At 47.4% G+C, this 18302-nt stretch overlaps 1 protein-coding gene across 1 annotated transcript in view; it reads right to left on the reverse strand.

Moving 5' to 3' along the window:
• Positions 1–658: 658 nt before the first annotated feature.
• JAG1 (jagged canonical Notch ligand 1) overlaps positions 659–18302 on the reverse strand; it is a 35879-nt gene continuing 18235 nt past the window's right edge. Inside the window, exons 6-26 of the mRNA XM_078595973.1 lie at positions 14418–14548; positions 14149–14268; positions 12842–12955; positions 11651–11764; positions 10750–10863; positions 10069–10115; positions 9163–9336; positions 8875–9025; positions 8366–8530; positions 8135–8248; positions 7878–7991; positions 7559–7672; positions 6916–7032; positions 5692–5719; positions 5279–5364; positions 4885–4998; positions 4492–4601; positions 3949–4206; positions 3517–3648; positions 2887–3046; positions 659–2544 (exon numbers count right to left, since the gene is read on the reverse strand). Of these exons, the coding sequence (XP_078452099.1) occupies positions 2036–2544; positions 2887–3046; positions 3517–3648; positions 3949–4206; positions 4492–4601; positions 4885–4998; positions 5279–5364; positions 5692–5719; positions 6916–7032; positions 7559–7672; positions 7878–7991; positions 8135–8248; positions 8366–8530; positions 8875–9025; positions 9163–9336; positions 10069–10115; positions 10750–10863; positions 11651–11764; positions 12842–12955; positions 14149–14268; positions 14418–14548 (2986 nt within the window). The 3' untranslated portion in view covers positions 659–2035. The remainder of the gene's footprint in view (positions 2545–2886; positions 3047–3516; positions 3649–3948; positions 4207–4491; positions 4602–4884; positions 4999–5278; positions 5365–5691; positions 5720–6915; positions 7033–7558; positions 7673–7877; positions 7992–8134; positions 8249–8365; positions 8531–8874; positions 9026–9162; positions 9337–10068; positions 10116–10749; positions 10864–11650; positions 11765–12841; positions 12956–14148; positions 14269–14417; positions 14549–18302) is intronic.

The raw sequence follows: 18302 nt of genomic DNA on the forward strand, positions 1-18302 counted from the left end.
CAGTAGGGTGAAAGTGCAGGGATTTTTAGCTGTTGTTGCCCTTGAAGCCGATTACCAGAGCGCCATTGCACACTCATCACTAATCATGAAAGTAGGCTCCAGCACAAGCCAAGAGATGGGGGGACGTGACGACACGAAAGCTATTTCATACAAACTTTAATAATTTAAATAGACGTCGAACATCCGCAAACAAAGTAGGAAATTACGTACACTATCTGGAAAGAAAATTATAGAAAGCCAACTAACAGCACACAGGAGCCCAGGGCACCCCCACTAACCCCCAGGACCTTTCCCCCCCCGTACCAGTGGAGTGCATCACTCCACTGATTGCAACTGCAGTCTACGATTAAAGTCCCACCCGTACACTTGCACAACACTTCAGAATCGTTTTTGAAAAAAATACAGCAATACATTCTCCAAATCAGTTGGGACGGGACAGACTTTCATCGTTCTGGTTCACAGCTGCCACGCGTGAAATTTCTCGTCACAACCTTAACACCCTCCCCCCCCCGGATTAACACGGTTGGCTACGTATGGTGCAAGAGAAGTTCACACATTACACGGGAACGTGAATTTTCTACTTCACTGCAGTACTCGTATCGGAAAAGCTCAGGACCACCACACGCTTTGCAGATATTCAGACATTAAGGAAACAATCTGACGAGACACTCGTGTAAATTTAATGGGCAAGCCGGCTTAAATAAGCCGTTCAAGACGTCATGTTTACATAAAATTTAACAAGTCAACCGGTGCTATTTGGTCTGAATGGCAGCACAATGAACAATAAAGTATTTGATTCCAACGAACGATGCATCTCAAACTGAATAACAACTTTTCATCAACAGTATCCGATAGCGAAACATGGTCTTCTTGATATACAACTTTAATTTTATTACAAAATATTAGTGCTCTAAACAATCCATATGAAGCACCTCTTATCACGTGAACAAATAAAGTTTTTTTGCTTTTCTGCTGAAGGCAATAACCACCAACACCGTTCGTGCTCCAAATTATTATCGTACACAAAGCCACCGTTCCCTACCGCAAACCAACAAAACAAGACGTGAGTGTACAAAGAAGACGTGCCCTTGAATGTGCACTTTCACACGTCAAAGTCTAAACGGGTGAACCATTGGAAGGCATTTTTTTAAATCGTTGGTTTCATGAAGGCAACTTAACGGCAAGAAAACCAAAACGTCTGCGCCCTGTGGGCCCCCCCCCCTCCCTCAGTGCTCACGGAGAACCCCCCGCGCCCCCCACTTCAGCCTAGAGCGATCGTCAGTAAAAACTACAGTGTGAAGACTTTTTGGTCGGTGCTGCACCAAACAGTGAAATGATTGCATCGGGGAAAAAACCGCACACAGCGTGGCATTCAGGCCGCCATTTGTATACGGTCGCAAAAAAAAACCGACAAAACCTCAGTTTAAAATCAAAGAAGCATAAATAATACAAAACAGGAATGAAGTTTGTCCAGAACGTACATATTTTTAAGTTAAAAAAAATAATCAAATATACACATACATTTACAAAAACAAGCAGATTTAAGTTCCGCACCATTTCTCAAATGTTGTTGTGAAAATATTCCAAGTCACTTTTCATTTGTAACATTTACTTCATTTAAGCCAACATTCACATCTTCAGCTCAAATCATGAACTCACAGTGTTGATTATGCAACGTTGCATAATTAAGGCAAGGAGTTTAGGCGGATAACCTTTTTATTTTGCTTAAAAACCAGAAAACTGGGAAGATTTAAAACAAAATTTAAACTGCATATTTCAAAATTGCTGCAAAAATTCTGCAATTTGATCTTTTTCAGTTTTGACATGTAAAAAAAAGGCATTTTGTCACTCCTAAAAATGTACAAAATTAACTCCCCAAGCCCTAGTCCGCAGCATCTCACAAAATAATAAATGCAATCCCAATCCTCATCACTATGAGAATCAGTCCAACATCTTCAATACATCTTTAATTAGAGCTGCAATTAAGTCCGACAAATAAGGAAAATGCTCTTGTTCAAATCAAGGCAATTGTTCACTATACAACATCGATGGCCGTCATGGGGCTCTTGGTGCTCTCAAAGTCTCTGTTGTCCCTTTTTGTCCGGTTCGGCTGTTTCACGGGGGTGCTCAGGGGCTCCTCCCTCTCTACGGGGGCATATCTTGCCTTAGAGAACTTCCCCTGTTGCGCCAGCGGTGGTGGTGGTGGCGGCGGCGGTTGGAGCTGTCGTCCCAACTTCGCCATCTCCTGCGCCTCCATGTCCACCCTTTCGAGGTCTTTAGGAAGCTTATAAAAACTTTCATCTTCCGCATCGCCGCCATCTCCACCACCTCCATCACCTCCTCCGCCAGGTCTGCCGAAGTCGTTGATAATCTGGTTGAGCTTCTCTGCCTGGTTATTGGCCGCGGTGCCAGCCTCACACTCGGGGATGCCAGCACGCTTGTCTTGCCGCCGCCGGTAATACCGCAGCCAGCAGCAGCAAAATGTGGCCACGCACACCAGGCAGGCGACCAGCAGCAGGGACACCAGGATTGGCACCAGATAATCTGAGGAGAACAGGAATGACCATGTGACCCCTGAAGCATGCACGCAAACCTGGCAGAGAGCATCGATAAAGCCAAAAATCCACACCGTTTAAAAAATATATATATAATCTGTCGGCAGCTTTGAAACGTGTAAACAATTGTGCCGAGATATAGAAGAATGATTTCTGGTTATACAGATTGTCTCCCCTTCATGACACAAGTTTTCTCAGGGAAGTATTTTACACAAACTGACAAATAGCACGTCATTATTCTTGAGGACATGCAAAGATGAATAACAGGGGCTTGGCTTAATTCTAACGAGGCAGTTGCTTGCTACTGGAACAATGCAATGGAGAGGCTCACCTGAGCCTGCAGTTTGACTTGACCTCTTCGTCTCCACGCGCACCTCCGTAATGGCCGCCAACACCGTGCCATTGCCGTGGCGCAAGGCGTTCAGCAGCCGTGCCACCACGTCGCGAACAAACGCACCCTCGCGCAGCCCGCCCACCTGCTCTTCCGTGGACTGAGACACGCGAGAGAGTTGCACAAAATTAGTAACAAACAATAGCACAGACTTTAAAATGACTCTCACAATGTGATGGCCTTAATGGGTCAAGTCTAAAACTTTATCTCCTTGAACATGCAAGGGATTTCACTGCTCATCTCTATTGTTGGTGCCACCGGTAAAAAAGTACCATATTTCTATAATAGTGGCTCAGGTATGTATGTATAACTTCTTTTGCACCGTATGTAGCCATCCGGAGGCTCAGTATCTCCAAGGATACTGCAGATTTATCATAAAGATAGCAACACCCACTATCGATTGCAGAAAGAGGTTAAATTCACCCTTAAGTGAGCTTTGATTGCAGAGCCTTTAGAAATGCGAGTACATCACCCAACATTTCTGGGTTACACATCCAGTGTGGATTCCATCAAGCGACCGCCGTTTTGTGACTGCAGGTGAAGGTGCCGCTGCGGGAGTGCGACTCGTACCACGGCCACCGCCACCTTGCCATCCGAGTCATCGGATGCGTCGCACAGAATGTAGAGCGGTCGCTCTCGTGCCAGATCCCGCAAGAAGGGGAGACGACGAATTTCTGAGCAAACGTGCTCCACCAATGCTCCCTGCGCCAGAGTTCACAAGGATCAGCGGATGGACGTAACCGTTTACAGCACCAGCAGTGGGGCCGACTACATAAAACATGTTAAAAAACCAGAGGACACCGCAGTGCATATTCTGTTATACCGTCAAATTCATTTAGTTTTAAAAGTTTATTGCACAATTATTATACCAACTATGACCTGCCGCAAAATGTTCTACGAAAAATCGCACGTAATTTCACCGCCCCCTAAAATCTCCCAAACATCTCAACTATCTACACCCTTGTGATTTCAGGATAGTCTCTAGTAGTGGGGTTGGCGTACCGGCTGGAGATGAAAGAGGTCGAGGGTAAGTGCGAGGCGGGTACAGGGCTCTGTATCGGCGTGGCCAGGATGGTTGGGCCGGCACTTCACTCTTGTGGGTTCGGGCCGGGGCCAGCACTCGCCCCAGAAGTCGCACGGTGCTGCCAGGCATGAGGAGGCAGGCGTTGCCATGCACTTCTGGCCAGTGGGGCAGCGGTGAGCGTCGGGGCCGGGAACCACTTTCCCACTGGTCAGGCACAGAGTTCCACCGCACCAAAGCTGCATCAGACATCCACGGTCAAAAAGGGGGGGGGGGGGGGGGGGGGTTGATGGGGAAAGAGATTGTTAGATTCAATAAAAGTTCACATTTCATAAATTCGCAATAGCTATTAGAAAAATGCAATAATGTTTGGAGTAGAGGGGGGGGGGGGGAAGCACAATCCATTTACACCAGAGGCTAGCTTTGTTTGTGTACCATAAAGTAGAATTTCACAACTCCTAAATACGAGTGTTTATTACACAATTATTCACATTTACTGGTGTAAAATAGAGCTCCGGTCCCACCTTGGTACAGTTGGTCCTGCCGTTGAGGCATTGGCACAGGTTGCACTCGTCGTCCCACTTGGCACCACTGGCATACAGCTTCCCGTTCCACGGACACGGCTTGGCATAAACTGTTAAGCAGAGTCAGGAGTCACTTACGCTGCTGTGTCTGCGAGACGCAATACGTCCGATGTATAAACAGCCTTCGGGCCAGCATTCTGCTTGGCTTACAACACAAGCAATTTTCGGTGAAGCGTTGAAGTTGGGCACACTGCCGGTTAGTCACGTAAGGATCGTTCAAATTGAATGTCATTGCTTTTTTTTTGCACAATGAGCAAGACAGGAGGGGTGCGTTTGGTGGAGCAGAATGCTGCCAGGCGCATAGAGAATGATCATCGGAGGAGATCAACGCACCATCTTGGCAGCGAAAGCCGCTCCGTCCATGGGGGCAGAGGCAGCGGAATCCGTTTATCTCATCCACGCACGTCGCCCCGAAGGCACAGGGGTTGGACTGGCACTCGTTCACATCTGCAGCATAACAAAAAAAACAAGGAGTTTTCAACGTCAGCTTGCGTGAAATTATTTCCAGCTAAAAACAATAACTATTAAGCCTATATCAGCACAAACAGAAGCGGCGACTTGACAGTAAACCTAGCAGTGGTGATTGAGCACTGCTGTGAAAACAATGGACTGTCTGGCAGCTGCACAGCAACAAGTGTGTGTGGATGCATGGAAATCCTGCATCAATTACGCATCGGTGGCTTTGGTGCGAATCGGGATTAAAGGAGGCACAAAACGAGAGACTCACTTATTCTGCAGTCGGGTCCAGCAAATCCGGGGGCACAGTCACAACGGTACCAGTTCTCACCATCCACGCAAGTGCCACCATTGTAGCTGCAGAGATTACAGAGCACAGCCATCAGCAAATCGTTTCATGCAGAAAAGGACAAACCCCCAGTAACCTCAAAAGCGTGGTAAATCAAGCCAGGCTCGCCAGGGCGAAAGGGGGGGGGTCGGTGGGTGGGGGGGGACACATCTGACAATGCTGATGGCCGGCCTCGGATGTGCATCTCAACGGTGCTAGCGAGGGCATCGACTCTATTTGCACACCATGTGGCACAGCAGCGCTACATGAAGGCCTCTATTGTCCCCATTAAAAGGCTTAGGCCACAAAAAGAAAACGCATTTAACTTGGATGAAGAGAACAAAGTTTCCACTCACCAAGGATGTGGGTTGCAGTCGTTGGCGTCTGAGAATAAAAAAAAGAAGAAAAGAATCAGAATAAGATTCCCAGTTCACGTTTTGTTGAAATGACAAGCGGCGCGATGATACTTAAAAGGGGGCGGGGGGGCTCAAATGTTTGCTCTGTGCCCATAGTGACCGATAATGTGGTGCATTGTGCTGCACGAGCTTGTGAAAGAAGCAAAAGGAATACACATTCCCTCTCCAGAAATCCCTCAGGGCTGGAACAGTAGCAAGTGTACAGCGTCTTTAAAAATTCATGGCATTTTCCTGTCGCCTTTATTTAAAAAAAACATTAGTTTTTACCAGGTAAGGCCCACGAGCTATATAGCTCTTTTTCAGAAGCGACCTGGCCACAAATGACACCTCAATGAAGTGGCTTATCACGTGGAAATGTATAGTAGCCAAATACTCTAAACGTTTGTTTCCATATGCGGAGGGAAAAACCCAAAGACCTGGGAGAAAATGCCACGTGACCGCAGGGAGAACATAAAACTTCAAATACACAGGCATCAGGGTCAGGATCGAACCCACGACCTCCTGCTTACCAAGAGAGGTAGTTAACATCTCCACCATGGCACCTCCATCCTACCAATACCACCAACCCTGCCCCCCCCCTTCCAATTACTAATAGGTAGTGGACAAAACATTGACAATGTAGTCCTTTGTCAATACACTCCTGTGTGCTGGTCATGAGGGTTGTATGACCATACATGACCACGCTGGTCAGTTCTGGTTGGTTAAGGAGAGCCCCGGACAGGTTAAGTTACTACTCATGGCCAGTAATGTCAGCCGTGACTGGTTACCATATTACATTTGCAGTTCGCAGTGTTAAACCACAAACCACCTCTCGCCATCCCTCCCACGGTAATAGATTGCACCACGGAATAATCTGATTTATAAACCAGAGGCTCAAACCTGTAAAGTCGTGTGGGCTTTGTCCTTATTTCTGGGATGAGCCACAAAGACTTACAACCACTGCCCATTGGCCGCAGAATACGCATTACCACAAGCACGTCGTTAAGCCATTTTAGCTGCACATTCCCATATAAAAAACATGTAAAGTTGGCCAAGCCAAAATAAAAACTGCACGGTAACTGGATACATTTGTTGCCATGCACTTCAATATTTTCAAACTTAAACCAAAACGACAGAACTACTTCATGGGCATGGGAAAGGGAAATGACGGAATGGAGCACTCACTTTCAGAACAGGTGGGTCCCTCCCAGCCCTCTTTGCAGACACAGGTGAAAGAGTCCCCGCTGCCAACGCACGTGGCAGTGTTCATGCACGGGTTTGAAGCGCAGCTGCTGTTCCGTACTGCGAGCAAAAAAAAAAAAAGAATGATTACAGTCGAACCCCTCTTAACGACAGAAATTGGTTCCACGTAACCGGTTGTTAAGTGATTTGGTCGTTAAGAGTATAGGAAATACATGTTAAAGGCTTAATTCGGTTGGATAGCATTGAAAGTTACCCTTTTTCACCCCAAAAAGTCACTTTATACTATTTAAATGGATATGAATACATAAAAATATTCTAAAAAACACAATATAAAAAAAGAAACATTGTTAATCATTGCATTAATTAATATTACTGTACCTACAAATAGCCCGGTGTTAACAGGGGAAGTTGGTAAGCGACCACATTGGGCTCTATGGAGGCCCATCGTTAAGCAATTGGTCGTTAACAGGGGCCGTCATTAATAGGGGTTCAACTGTACATTCAACAGAAAAGGAGGGCAGTGGGCACAATCATTCCCCCCACCACGTGCTCCTCCCAACACAAACTACAGGAGGAGCACATTTTCTGGATGCGTGGTCAACAATGCGGGCACACAAAGCGTTACCGATGCTGCACGTGGCACCCTCCCAGCCCATTGGGCAGAGGCAGGCAAACGAGTCGCCGCGGTCGTAGCACGTCGCGCCGTTGTTGCAAGTCGCTTCGTCACACTGCCTCTCCCCTGAACGAACGGACACAACCAGACGACGATTAAAGCATGCACTCCAAATGCCACCACGCTGCATGTACGTGGAAAATTTTACGCGATGTGCATTGACAAAAGAAAAGGTTCGGTTCAAGTTGCCCCACAAAGTCATTTGACATTTCAGGTCACCATTACTTGTTCGCACTCGCACACATTTATTGAGTAAATAAACAGCTCGTACTTGAGTGACAGGTCTTGCCCTTCCACCCATTGCGACACTCGCAGTAGAAGTCATTAACCAGGTCTCGACAGCGTCCTCTGTTCTGGCAGAGGTTTGGAGAACAGTCATTGGTGTCTGAAACAAAGAAAGCAAAATTAACATTTTAACAACCTAAGACAATGCAGCATTCCAAGGTTCACCACACGGAATTCAAAGTAGGAAAGGCATACATAAATGCGCAAGCATAACTAACACCCAATGTTAAAGAGTATACCTACCGATTTCACAGACGTCTCCTTCCCAGCCCTCGTGGCAAATGCATTGGTAGGACTTCACACCATCGATGCAAGTCCCCCCGTTTTTGCAAGGATTGACAGTGCAGTCATTAATGTCTAGAGATGGGAAGAATTGGGAAGAATGCACATTAGCTCAAAGTGAACAAACACTATCACACAGCAGGCAACTAAGAATTACGCAAGTGTATTTTAAGCAAGGGACAGGGGACGTACTCTCGTGGCAGTAGGTGCCGGTGAAGCCCTCGTCGCAGGAGCACGTGAACTTGCCACCGCCTTGGCTTACGCAGCGGCCGTGAGGACCGCACACCCCCGATGAGATGTAGCGCATGCCACTCTGCGTCGAGTTGGAAGCCACCGCCACCGTGCAGCTGTCAATCACTGCCGTGCGACAAAAGCGGTCATTAAGAAAAATCACTTGCAAAGTTCAAGAGGTCAAAGTGTCTATTCTGTGCAATTCCATCAGTCGGTCTTAACTAGGCAATGCAAAATTCCACATTCCAATCATGGGGACCAGTCTCTCCATATTAGATATAGGATGCACACCATTTCACACTGATGCTCATTGTTGTCAACCTCATAAGGACGATGCGCTGGGTCAACCAACATGTAGATGACAGTGGTCGGATGAAAGTGAATAAACCTCTGCTACGTCAAGTAAAAAAATTCGGTGCCGAGTAATGCCTCACGCTTCATGACACACGAGGGCAATGTGGGGGCTTCACCTTGGCAGGTGCTGGTGCGGCAGTGGTCACGGAGACGGGAGCAGTTCTTCCCCTCGTAGTCCTCGGAGCAGCTGCAGAAGTAGTCCGTATTGAGGTTGAAGCAGGGTGCTCCGTTCTGGCACGGGTTGGGCTCGCAGTAGTCCACGTCCAACTACAGCGGGGAACCGGAGGGGCGCGTCATTACCATGCCAACAACATTTTACACACGGTTTTATACTCGCCATTGACTGGAGGCGGCTGTGCGCGATGGCACCATCCTTTTTACACAAATAACGTTTCCTCCCTCACCTGACACAGGTGGCCAGAGAAGCCGGCTGGGCAGAGGCAGCGGAACGAGTTGAGCTGGTCCTGGCACTGCCCGTTGTTCAGACAGGGCGAGCTCGCACACTCGTCCACCTCTTGCTGACAGCTGCGGCCCGTGTACCCTGGCGGGCATGTGCAGTGGTAGCCATTCACCAGGTCCTGTGGTAAAAAGACACGAAAAAGGCTTTTGCTTTGCATCGCCGCTATATACGTATGCATGTGTGATGCAGTGCTTTAAATTAACTTGCAGAACTACAGTTTTAAAAAGTGTTTAATTCTGATTAACATCACTCAAGCAGAGATAAAATGGGATGGCTTGCAAAACCCAGGCTGCACAAGACCCTTTGGTGTAAACGGTGGCAGCAAAAGGACCAAGTCACATTCTAGATTTTCGTGACTGCAAGGATCCATACTCTTTGGTTCTTTTGGTAAAGTCACATAGGTGAAAATAAAGTCGCATTAAATTTAACTTGTCCTAGAATCAACCCCAGCTCCAATTCCTTGTATTGCTGTAGCAGGGGCCAGGTATAGGCATTGGGCACGGGTAAAAAAGGCTGCCTAACTTTAGGGAAATCTTATAAACCACGGAATGGTGGCACATGCTGGTACCCGTGACCAGCCTGACCGGATTGATCGGTAGTGGAGCTCATCGCCTGTCACGCAGCTGCAACCACAATATTCACTCGCTGCTTGACCATGTTCAAAAGCAGTTTTGCTCTTTAGAAACACTTGAAAAAAATGTATCGAAAAAAGTCACAACATTTCTCACGAGAGCAAATTTTAGAGAAGTGCGCAGCTTCGATTTGTTGTGGATTGACACTGGAACCTGCGTGTGTTTGTGTGCGTGCGCACGCGATACAGGAAGATAATTCAGCATGGAGTAGGCCTTACCGTGCAAGTCCCACCATTCTGGCACTGACCATGGCAGTCGTTAATGTCTGAAAAGAAATGTTAAAGAAATTAAAATACCATTTAAGGTCCACTTAAAAAACACCACACGTCATATTACAACACTTGGGGGCACACACATTAACACAAGCTCAGCACAGCACCCTACAGCTGCAAAATGCCTACAGCTCCTCCAAACGATTACAATCGCAGGTGAATGCACGCAGCTGTGTTTGAATGCCACCAACACTCTGCGCGCGTCACCTCGCCCCAACTGCGTATGTTAACCATTAATGCCCACAAACAGCGGTACGCGTGTAATCACATTCAACACCTGTCAGCGGGCAGATGCCAGCACAACCCAGGTGTGTCTACACGAAAGCGTAACCAACAACAGGCATGGCCCATTAGTGGAACTTTTTTTCTCAAGTTCAACTTTCACAAAGCAAACACGTTTTAAATTAATTATTTTGGGGGGGGGTCAAGATTTTATAGAAAACTACTTCAAGAAGATCGTAATGAGGACCTTTCCTTGTATAAAATGTCAAATCCCCAAACTGTCATGGCACGCTTCTCAAAGCAGCAAAAGGCCAGGCGGGCCCTTAACAACCACCTGGCAAGAATGATGAGCATCGCCACCCGGCAGAAGAGCGGTGCGCGCCGTCACGGTGGGGGACTACTCACCAATGTCGCAGTTGGCACCGCTCCAACCCGGCAGGCAGTCGCAGTAGTAGCTGCCCACCAGGTTTCGGCAGGACTTGGCGTTCACACACGGCTGCCCCTCGCACTCGTTCGCATCTGCATGCAGCATAGACGCGGTTTTTACAGGGGGGGCAATTGATGCAACCGCCACGGGCGACTTGGCCTGCAGGCAAATAAGCCTGCGCTCTTGGTAACTGTGCATATTTGTTAAAAATGAAAATAATGAAATGGTAGACAGTGAACTATTTAACAAAGAGCATTTATGTATTATTTAGGCTTTTGTCAATATACTGAAGGACAAAGGCCTCTTCCCCCCCTCCCCTATGCCGTTTAAGTTATCAAGTGTTGACCATAGTCAACCACGCAGTTCAGTGCGGCCTTGTGGCCAAGGGTGGTGGTTCAGGACTCATTCAGCTGTCACTCGTCACAAAGGTTAGCCAAAACACAGAAACTCAAGTAGCCCAGTTTACAGCAAAGTGTGCCAATCACCACTACTGTTCTCACCAATGGAACATAAAATATTTTATGAACCAGTTTAAAGAAATAAGTTGATTTTGCAGAATTTCAACAGATGCCATAAACCAGTGGCAAAGTCAAATGTGAATAAATGCCCTGGAATTATGGTATGAGCAACTACATTCACCCATCATTCAGAAATCTGCTGCTATCGATTTGACGCCACGACACAAAATAACAAAACAGACCTGGTGGAAGTCGAGCAATTTTATGCATTTACAGTAAACAAGATAAAAAAAAATCGCCAAATTAAGACTGCTAGGGTGGCACAAATTGCAGAGATGTGCCGTGTGTACTGTGCCCTCTAGTCCGCACTGGCGGCACTCGCAGGGAGCGGGACTCTCCTCCCGCACTGTGGCATGCGTACCGAGCTGACAAGTGCGGCCCATCCACTGTGGCGGGCACCGGCACTCAAAATCGTTGAGCCGATCTCGGCACGTTCCTCCATTCCCGCAAGGATCCGAGGCACAGTCATCGATGTCTGCAGAGAGACGGCATCGTTAAGAAGCGAGGATGACACCAACGCCCGGTTAATAAAGATGCGTCCAAGTGTAAACAACAAAAATAAAGATAGCTGGGGGAGACGTGGCTTGCACTGGGACCCTACTAGTTACAGAATTTGGGCCAATACACATCTTCAAGGTGAAGTGGGTGATGGTAAATGCAACTGCAAAGACAAATTTAAGCCATAACCACTGTATTTCAGCAGACCAAGCCATACAAATCATAAAAACCCACCCATTCGCATCACACCATTACCATTAAGTGCCGTGTTTTACTGTGCAGCTGCATTTCAAATCACACGCAGGTGGCACAGGAGATTATCCGTAATGTGCTCGTAACACAAGGCATCCATTATGGTAAGCGAATGCTCAAATGAAAAAAAAAAAGCATTAGAAAAAAATCTATTCAAAAGATTAGCGAATCAATCTTTAGCACCAAATGCAGCTGAAGTCTAGTCCGTGGGACCGCTGCAGTATTGATCGGAGGTAGTTGCCACCCATCAGGGGCAGAGTCACGAAAACCACAGACAGCCCTTTGTCCCTGGGGACAGGGCTGCCATACGTCCTAATTACGCACAGATAATGTATCCAATGCTTTAAATCCTTTATTAGATCTATTTGTAATTATGCTACTAATCATGCGTGATAAATTAGAGGCGGACAATGCAGCGAGAGTATTGGGTTCGCTGGCGGCGTATCGCGTGGCACCGGCGTAGCCTTTAAAGTGCGCACCAACAATAGAAACGGATCACTTTCCAGAGTCATTCCCTTTTGGTATGGCTTCAGTTTCCTTGGCAGAGAAGGGAAAGTTGTAGGTTGTGTGTTGTGGTGGAGGGGGTGGGCAGCGGAAAGGGGGCAGCTATTTGCCAGAAATGCATTTATTTCGAGGTGGTGTGTGGGGGGGGGTTTGGACGCAAACCACACGAATCTCGTTCCCGTGAACTTAAATCTCACGATAGCATGGGGGTAAGGAAAGGGGGGGCTGACGAAGGCCAATGCCCCCTCCCGCCCCTCAGGGCAACCCCAGACAGTCTCCCCCCACGTGTGTCCGTTACCATATGAACAGGTCAGTCCCGTCCAGCCCGGAGCGCAGACGCACTCGAACCCCGAGGGCGTCTCGTGGCAGCTGCCGCCGTTGGCGCAGGGGTCAGACAGGCAGGCATGCTCGGCTGTGTGGGAGGGAATTTCAGGAGAGAAAATAATTTTCAGAGCGCTGAACAAACAACGGGTTGTGTTACGCATAGCTGTGGCGCCTCACCCGTAGCCAACTGCCTCGCGTACCGCTCGCATTCGCCATCTCCACTTGCTTCCAGGAGACACTTGTGCCAAGCCCAATTTATTTATATATTTATCTATCCACGAAATCAGATTGCTTCTTTTTACCTGCAGCTCTCCTCTGCTACCCTGCCCCCCACCACATGAATGTGGAATTACCACATTGGGAACGGGCAGAGTTCCACGATAAAAAAAATGGGGCATGGGCGCACTTTGCCTTTTTCCACACTTTCTGCATCCGTCAGACTGATTACATGTTCACCTTTAAAATGCGGATGCAAGCATATTCATCTGGACACCCACAATAGTGACATCTCAGCATTCATAGTGTGTGGCAGGGGAATGAAAGACTGTTGTCAAACAAAAAACTTAACTAAGAGTCTCTCCGTCATAGATTTAATCAAGATGTAATAATGAAATGTCCCTTGAACACCTCTTTTAGAATGCATTTTCAATTCAAGTTTAAATCTTATTTATCTTACCTTTAACCTCTATCTTATCTTAACCTTTAACACTGTTAACGTGCAGAATTGGAAATGCTAAATCCCAGGTGGACCCATCGTCCTTCATTCCAATGTCCCTTTTCAGCAAGTTAAGCACAACTCCAAGTAGTTTTGTCCCCAGTAAGAGCCTTGGATGGAGGTCACTGCTCAGCTGCGACCCAAACATGCATAGCGTGAGAATGAAGCCTGCAGATGGCCCACCCAGACCACAACCTCCACACCAGCACTCTCCCCCATCCATAGCCACCCTCAACTCAGAAAACACAACTACAGAGCCAGGTGCTCAATACAAGGAAACACGTTAAGGGGTTTTTCTCAGCAGAGCGGAACACAGTAGGTGGGACAGACAGAACCCTCGGAGCAGACGTCACGAGTAAGATCTCTCCCACCCTTCCCCCACTAAACTACCCCCCTCCCCCATGAAATAGCACTCAAAGTTTTTTTTTCCACAGCAAAGCTGCAGCATTGTGAAAGTCATTAGAGCAAAAAACGCTTTCGATTGTTCCACGGCAGGCTTGGTCAAGAAGGAAAGAGACAATGGATGCTTCTCCCGGATCCTGCAGCTTAACAGACGCGTAACGTACCGATTTCGCAGGTCGTGCCGGAATACCCCTCGGGGCAGACGCAGGTGTACTCATCCGGCTCCGTGTTGGCGCACGTCCCGCCATTCCGGCACGGAGTGTGCGTGCCACAGTAATTTAGATCTACCAATGAAAATAACGACAGCCGATCAGCGCCCGCGTGTCAAAAATGAGCAGAGGGGGCACACGAACAGCGAGTGGCGATGCGAGGATATGCAGCAGCTCACGGTGAAGCGGTGGGGGGGGGGGGGGTTGCGATGTCGAGCGCACACCTTTATCGCAGAGGAGGCCGCCCCAGTTGGTCTCACAGCTGCACTGCCAGGGCTCGCGGCACGTGCCGCGTACACACCCGGGGTACGGCGAGCACTGGTCGCAGTACGCGCCCTGCCAGCCGTACTGGCACCTGCGAGCGACCGCATCGAACAAACGACACGCGCACATTGCTCATCAACTCCGAGATATGGAATGAAGAAACAATACGGTCAAGAATTTACAGATCATGATCGAGAAAACAGACCAATTTGGACACCCCCATGTAGGCACCATGTTAAAACTAAACACCACGCGTGAAAGAATTGATCATTTTGTTCTTTACCGTTTTTAAACTCGCATGCATTCATATGTAATAACCAAGCTTTAAAAATCTCAGCCCGTTCTTAATACCAATAAGTAATGGGGCCATAGTTGAACCCGGCAATTCATGGCATCAAGCGTCACCGAACTGCGAAAGTCAATTCACGTCTACTCTTAACCACCCTTGCTGGCTCACGGAATGTCCCTTGTAAGATCAAGTCCACAGAGCAACGCACGTACGGATTCAAGTGAACAATTTTGAGGTCGGTGCATCGCTGTAAAATTAAAGCATGCATTGCAAGTCGAATGAAAAAGTGCCGTACAAAGTACGTTGCAGGCAAAGTCCTTCATTAACAGAGCACTCATCCACACAACCGAGCTCTCGGCAGCTCGGGAACTCAGGAGGGTGGGGAGCGAAGAGGTCGCTGCACCAGTCACGCAGTAAATTAATAGACTCACATTTTCCCCTGAACTTGTTTCACAACGACAGTGGGAACTGGTGATGCTCAGTTAGCCTGGGTTAATGTGGTGGTTATTTAACCCAAAAAACACAAACTGTGAAATAAATAATTTGCTGCAATCGTCTGGTTCCCAGTATCTGTGGGCTGTAGGCATGCATCTTGACAGCTGAAAATTATTGGTCCGCTTGTTTTTGTGCTACATTTTTTGAAATGACCTTTTTATTCGTGCTGGCTCCTGGGCTCATTTCAATAGCAGTGAAGTTAAAGCATTTATCACCTATGTGAAACACTTCAAGGCGGCTTCTAAAAATCATTACCTCTACAACTCAACGACAAGGGTGATGGATCACTTTCTAAAATTGGAATTTCCAGTTTTGGATCATGCAAATATTTTTTGACAAGGGAAACATTTTTAAAGCAGTATTAATCTTACTTCAGAATTACTCCAAATAAAATCTGAAATGACATTTTACAAGCAGAGCAATTCGCAATTTGGAGCGAGGCAATTGGCTTTGCTCCAGTGTTGACCTGTACAAGTGAATAGGTATGATGCTTCTAGATTTGAAGCTTTCGTGACTGCAAAGATTCACACTTTGGTATTTCGGTAAAGTCACGTAGGTAAGCGGTTCTGCTTTCGCTACGTTGTCCCCACCTGAAGGACACTTGTGTTGCGCCCGAAACGCCGTGATTTAATTTAGTTCATTTATTTGATTTGATTTTTTACCTACGGGACTTTACCGAAAAAAACAAAGAATAGGTATGATGCTGCAGGTGTACAGAGTATGGGGTAGGGGAACGGAGGACAAAACAAAAAACCTCAGTCTAACATTTCTCCAAAATGTGGAAAGAGGCCGCCAGATCATTGCAAGGATAACAGGGAACCCAATCCCACCTACTGAAGGATGGGCCATAAAAAGGGAGCCTTCAAGGTTACCACACACAGTCCAGAGCCCACACAAGATAGGGGTTTGTTGTGGTAATTTAGATGGAGTTTTGACACCAGCTAATAAAGAGCTCCAAATTCAATTCTAAAATTGTCCAACTGAAGATGCATGGACATGCAAGTATTAAAAACAACTATTCACAGGACATGCAAAGCACAACAAGACTTCACTGAGAGTTCAGTGGCCCAATCCAATTTCACTGTTCAAAAGCAGCCACGCCAAGGGCCAGGTGGGAATTAAGTCTCCAAAGAGCCCCCCCCACTTGTCTGCAACTGCTGTCTGTGGCCTCCTCTACCCCATAAACTTGTTTATTATATTACTGTCGTCACTTTGTTTGAAGGTTTGTCACAAAAGCAAACATCCCTATGAACCACCACCCCACCCCTTTTCTTGCCTGTACGCCAAAAGGCATTGCAATAGGGTCCTGTTGATACTCGTTCACACAAAACCCTTATTTAAAGGAGATTCAAGAAAATCAATACAAATAAATTGCTCCCAATAATAACCAGTGCCCCCCACCCACACGTTGGTTACCCACGAGAATGGCACACAATAGTCGATTGCACCTATCGCTCGCTGCGCTCCCAGCCAGTGCCACAGCTTTTGCCGGAAGCCCCTGTAAACAGGCAACGCCCCCCCCCCCCCCCCGTAGATGCGTCAAATTGGCAGTCCCACCGGGCAGATGCCCCTGCACCACACTAAAGGCCACACTGAGAGCACAAAACCTCCCTTTGTGCCAATAATCTTAACAGTGCTCATTTCACACGGGAAAAAAAAGCACAGGAGGGATGCATCTTTAGCTCATGAAAACTCTCACACGCCGACCCCCAGTACCATCATCTTTTTTTACCACTGGAAGCATATTACACCTTTTACAGCTTAAACCATGAAACATTAACAGTTAGGGTCATGAGATTGCTTCTTACAGAAACAAGGAAATCTTCATTTTGGCGGTAGGAGGAAAACAAGCTTGAAGTTTATGGCCTCCAGTTACAAGATTATCTTGTACGAAATTCAAAGTCTCAAACGTAAAAATGCTTAACATTACACAGGTCATAACCAAAACCGTTCCGACTTGCTCAACGTGTTACTGCACATCCGACAGGTTGTGTTTGTTTAACAGCAAGCAATAGGGCAGATTAACCGCCTGGGATGGGTGCCGAGAACATCCCATCTCCATACAATAGAGCGCCAGCAACGCGCATTGCGGTGGCGGCAAGGGTGGCGCGCCTGCGACGATGATTTTGACACTCTGGATCTAAGTGCAGGCTGCGAGGCTGGAGTGCCAGTGTGTTGTGCATGCTTGCGCCTCAGCCATAGAGCAGGTGACCCTATTGTGATGGATGGCCCATTGTGGAGACAATCGCCTGGTCTCCCCCAACCTCCACCCCCAAGCTATGCATACTAACCGTGGGAACACTTCACCTTAAGTAAACAGCCAAGCCAAGCAGCAGTGCATGTCTGAGCAGCAGACTTCACAAGCTACAGGGTTGTGGACATCGCCCTGCCCTTCACACATTGGTCGGCTGATGCTTTACAGCAGTGCCGAGAGCCGGGACAAAACAAGATACGCTTACTTTGCAGTGCGGTTTCTCAATGACGCACAGATATGAAACTACTATGCACGCGATCCAGGGTAGGATGGGCAGTTTGATTGCATCCCAACTCTTCAAATAGATGAAAATCTATGCCCGTTCTCCAATTAGAACACTTTAGTTTAAATAATTTTGCACGTTCTTGTCAAATGTGGTGGCAAATAAATTGGAAAACGTGTGACAAGAGATGTTATCTTTCCAATTTGCATAGTGATTGATCCTCAACAGGCCCACTAACACCAAGCTTAGTGAGTGGCTAGGCACACTGCCTAGGTTAAGTGGGACTTTAAATATCCTGTGACTAAAAAAAGTACACCATTGGGCATCTCAAGCTTCAAATGTGTGTTGAAACGAATCGTTAAAGTATTACTCCAGCAGGCTCTCACCTGCTTCTAAACAACGCAAATGCAAAACAAAGAACAAGACTAAACAATTCTGGGGCAGATTCTCGAAGAGTCCTCTGCCCAAGACTTCCCACGAGAAGTGAACGCCCGTCAGGATGAGCGACACTCCTTCGGAATCGCCAGCCCCGCACGCAGATAGAGCACAATGGTGGACATACGAGTGGTATTATTCCGGGGACT

The sequence above is a fragment of the Lampetra planeri genome, chromosome 7 (assembly GCF_965212315.1).
Source record: "Lampetra planeri chromosome 7, kcLamPlan1.2.h2, whole genome shotgun sequence".
Lineage (NCBI taxonomy): Eukaryota > Metazoa > Chordata > Hyperoartia > Petromyzontiformes > Petromyzontidae > Lampetra > Lampetra planeri.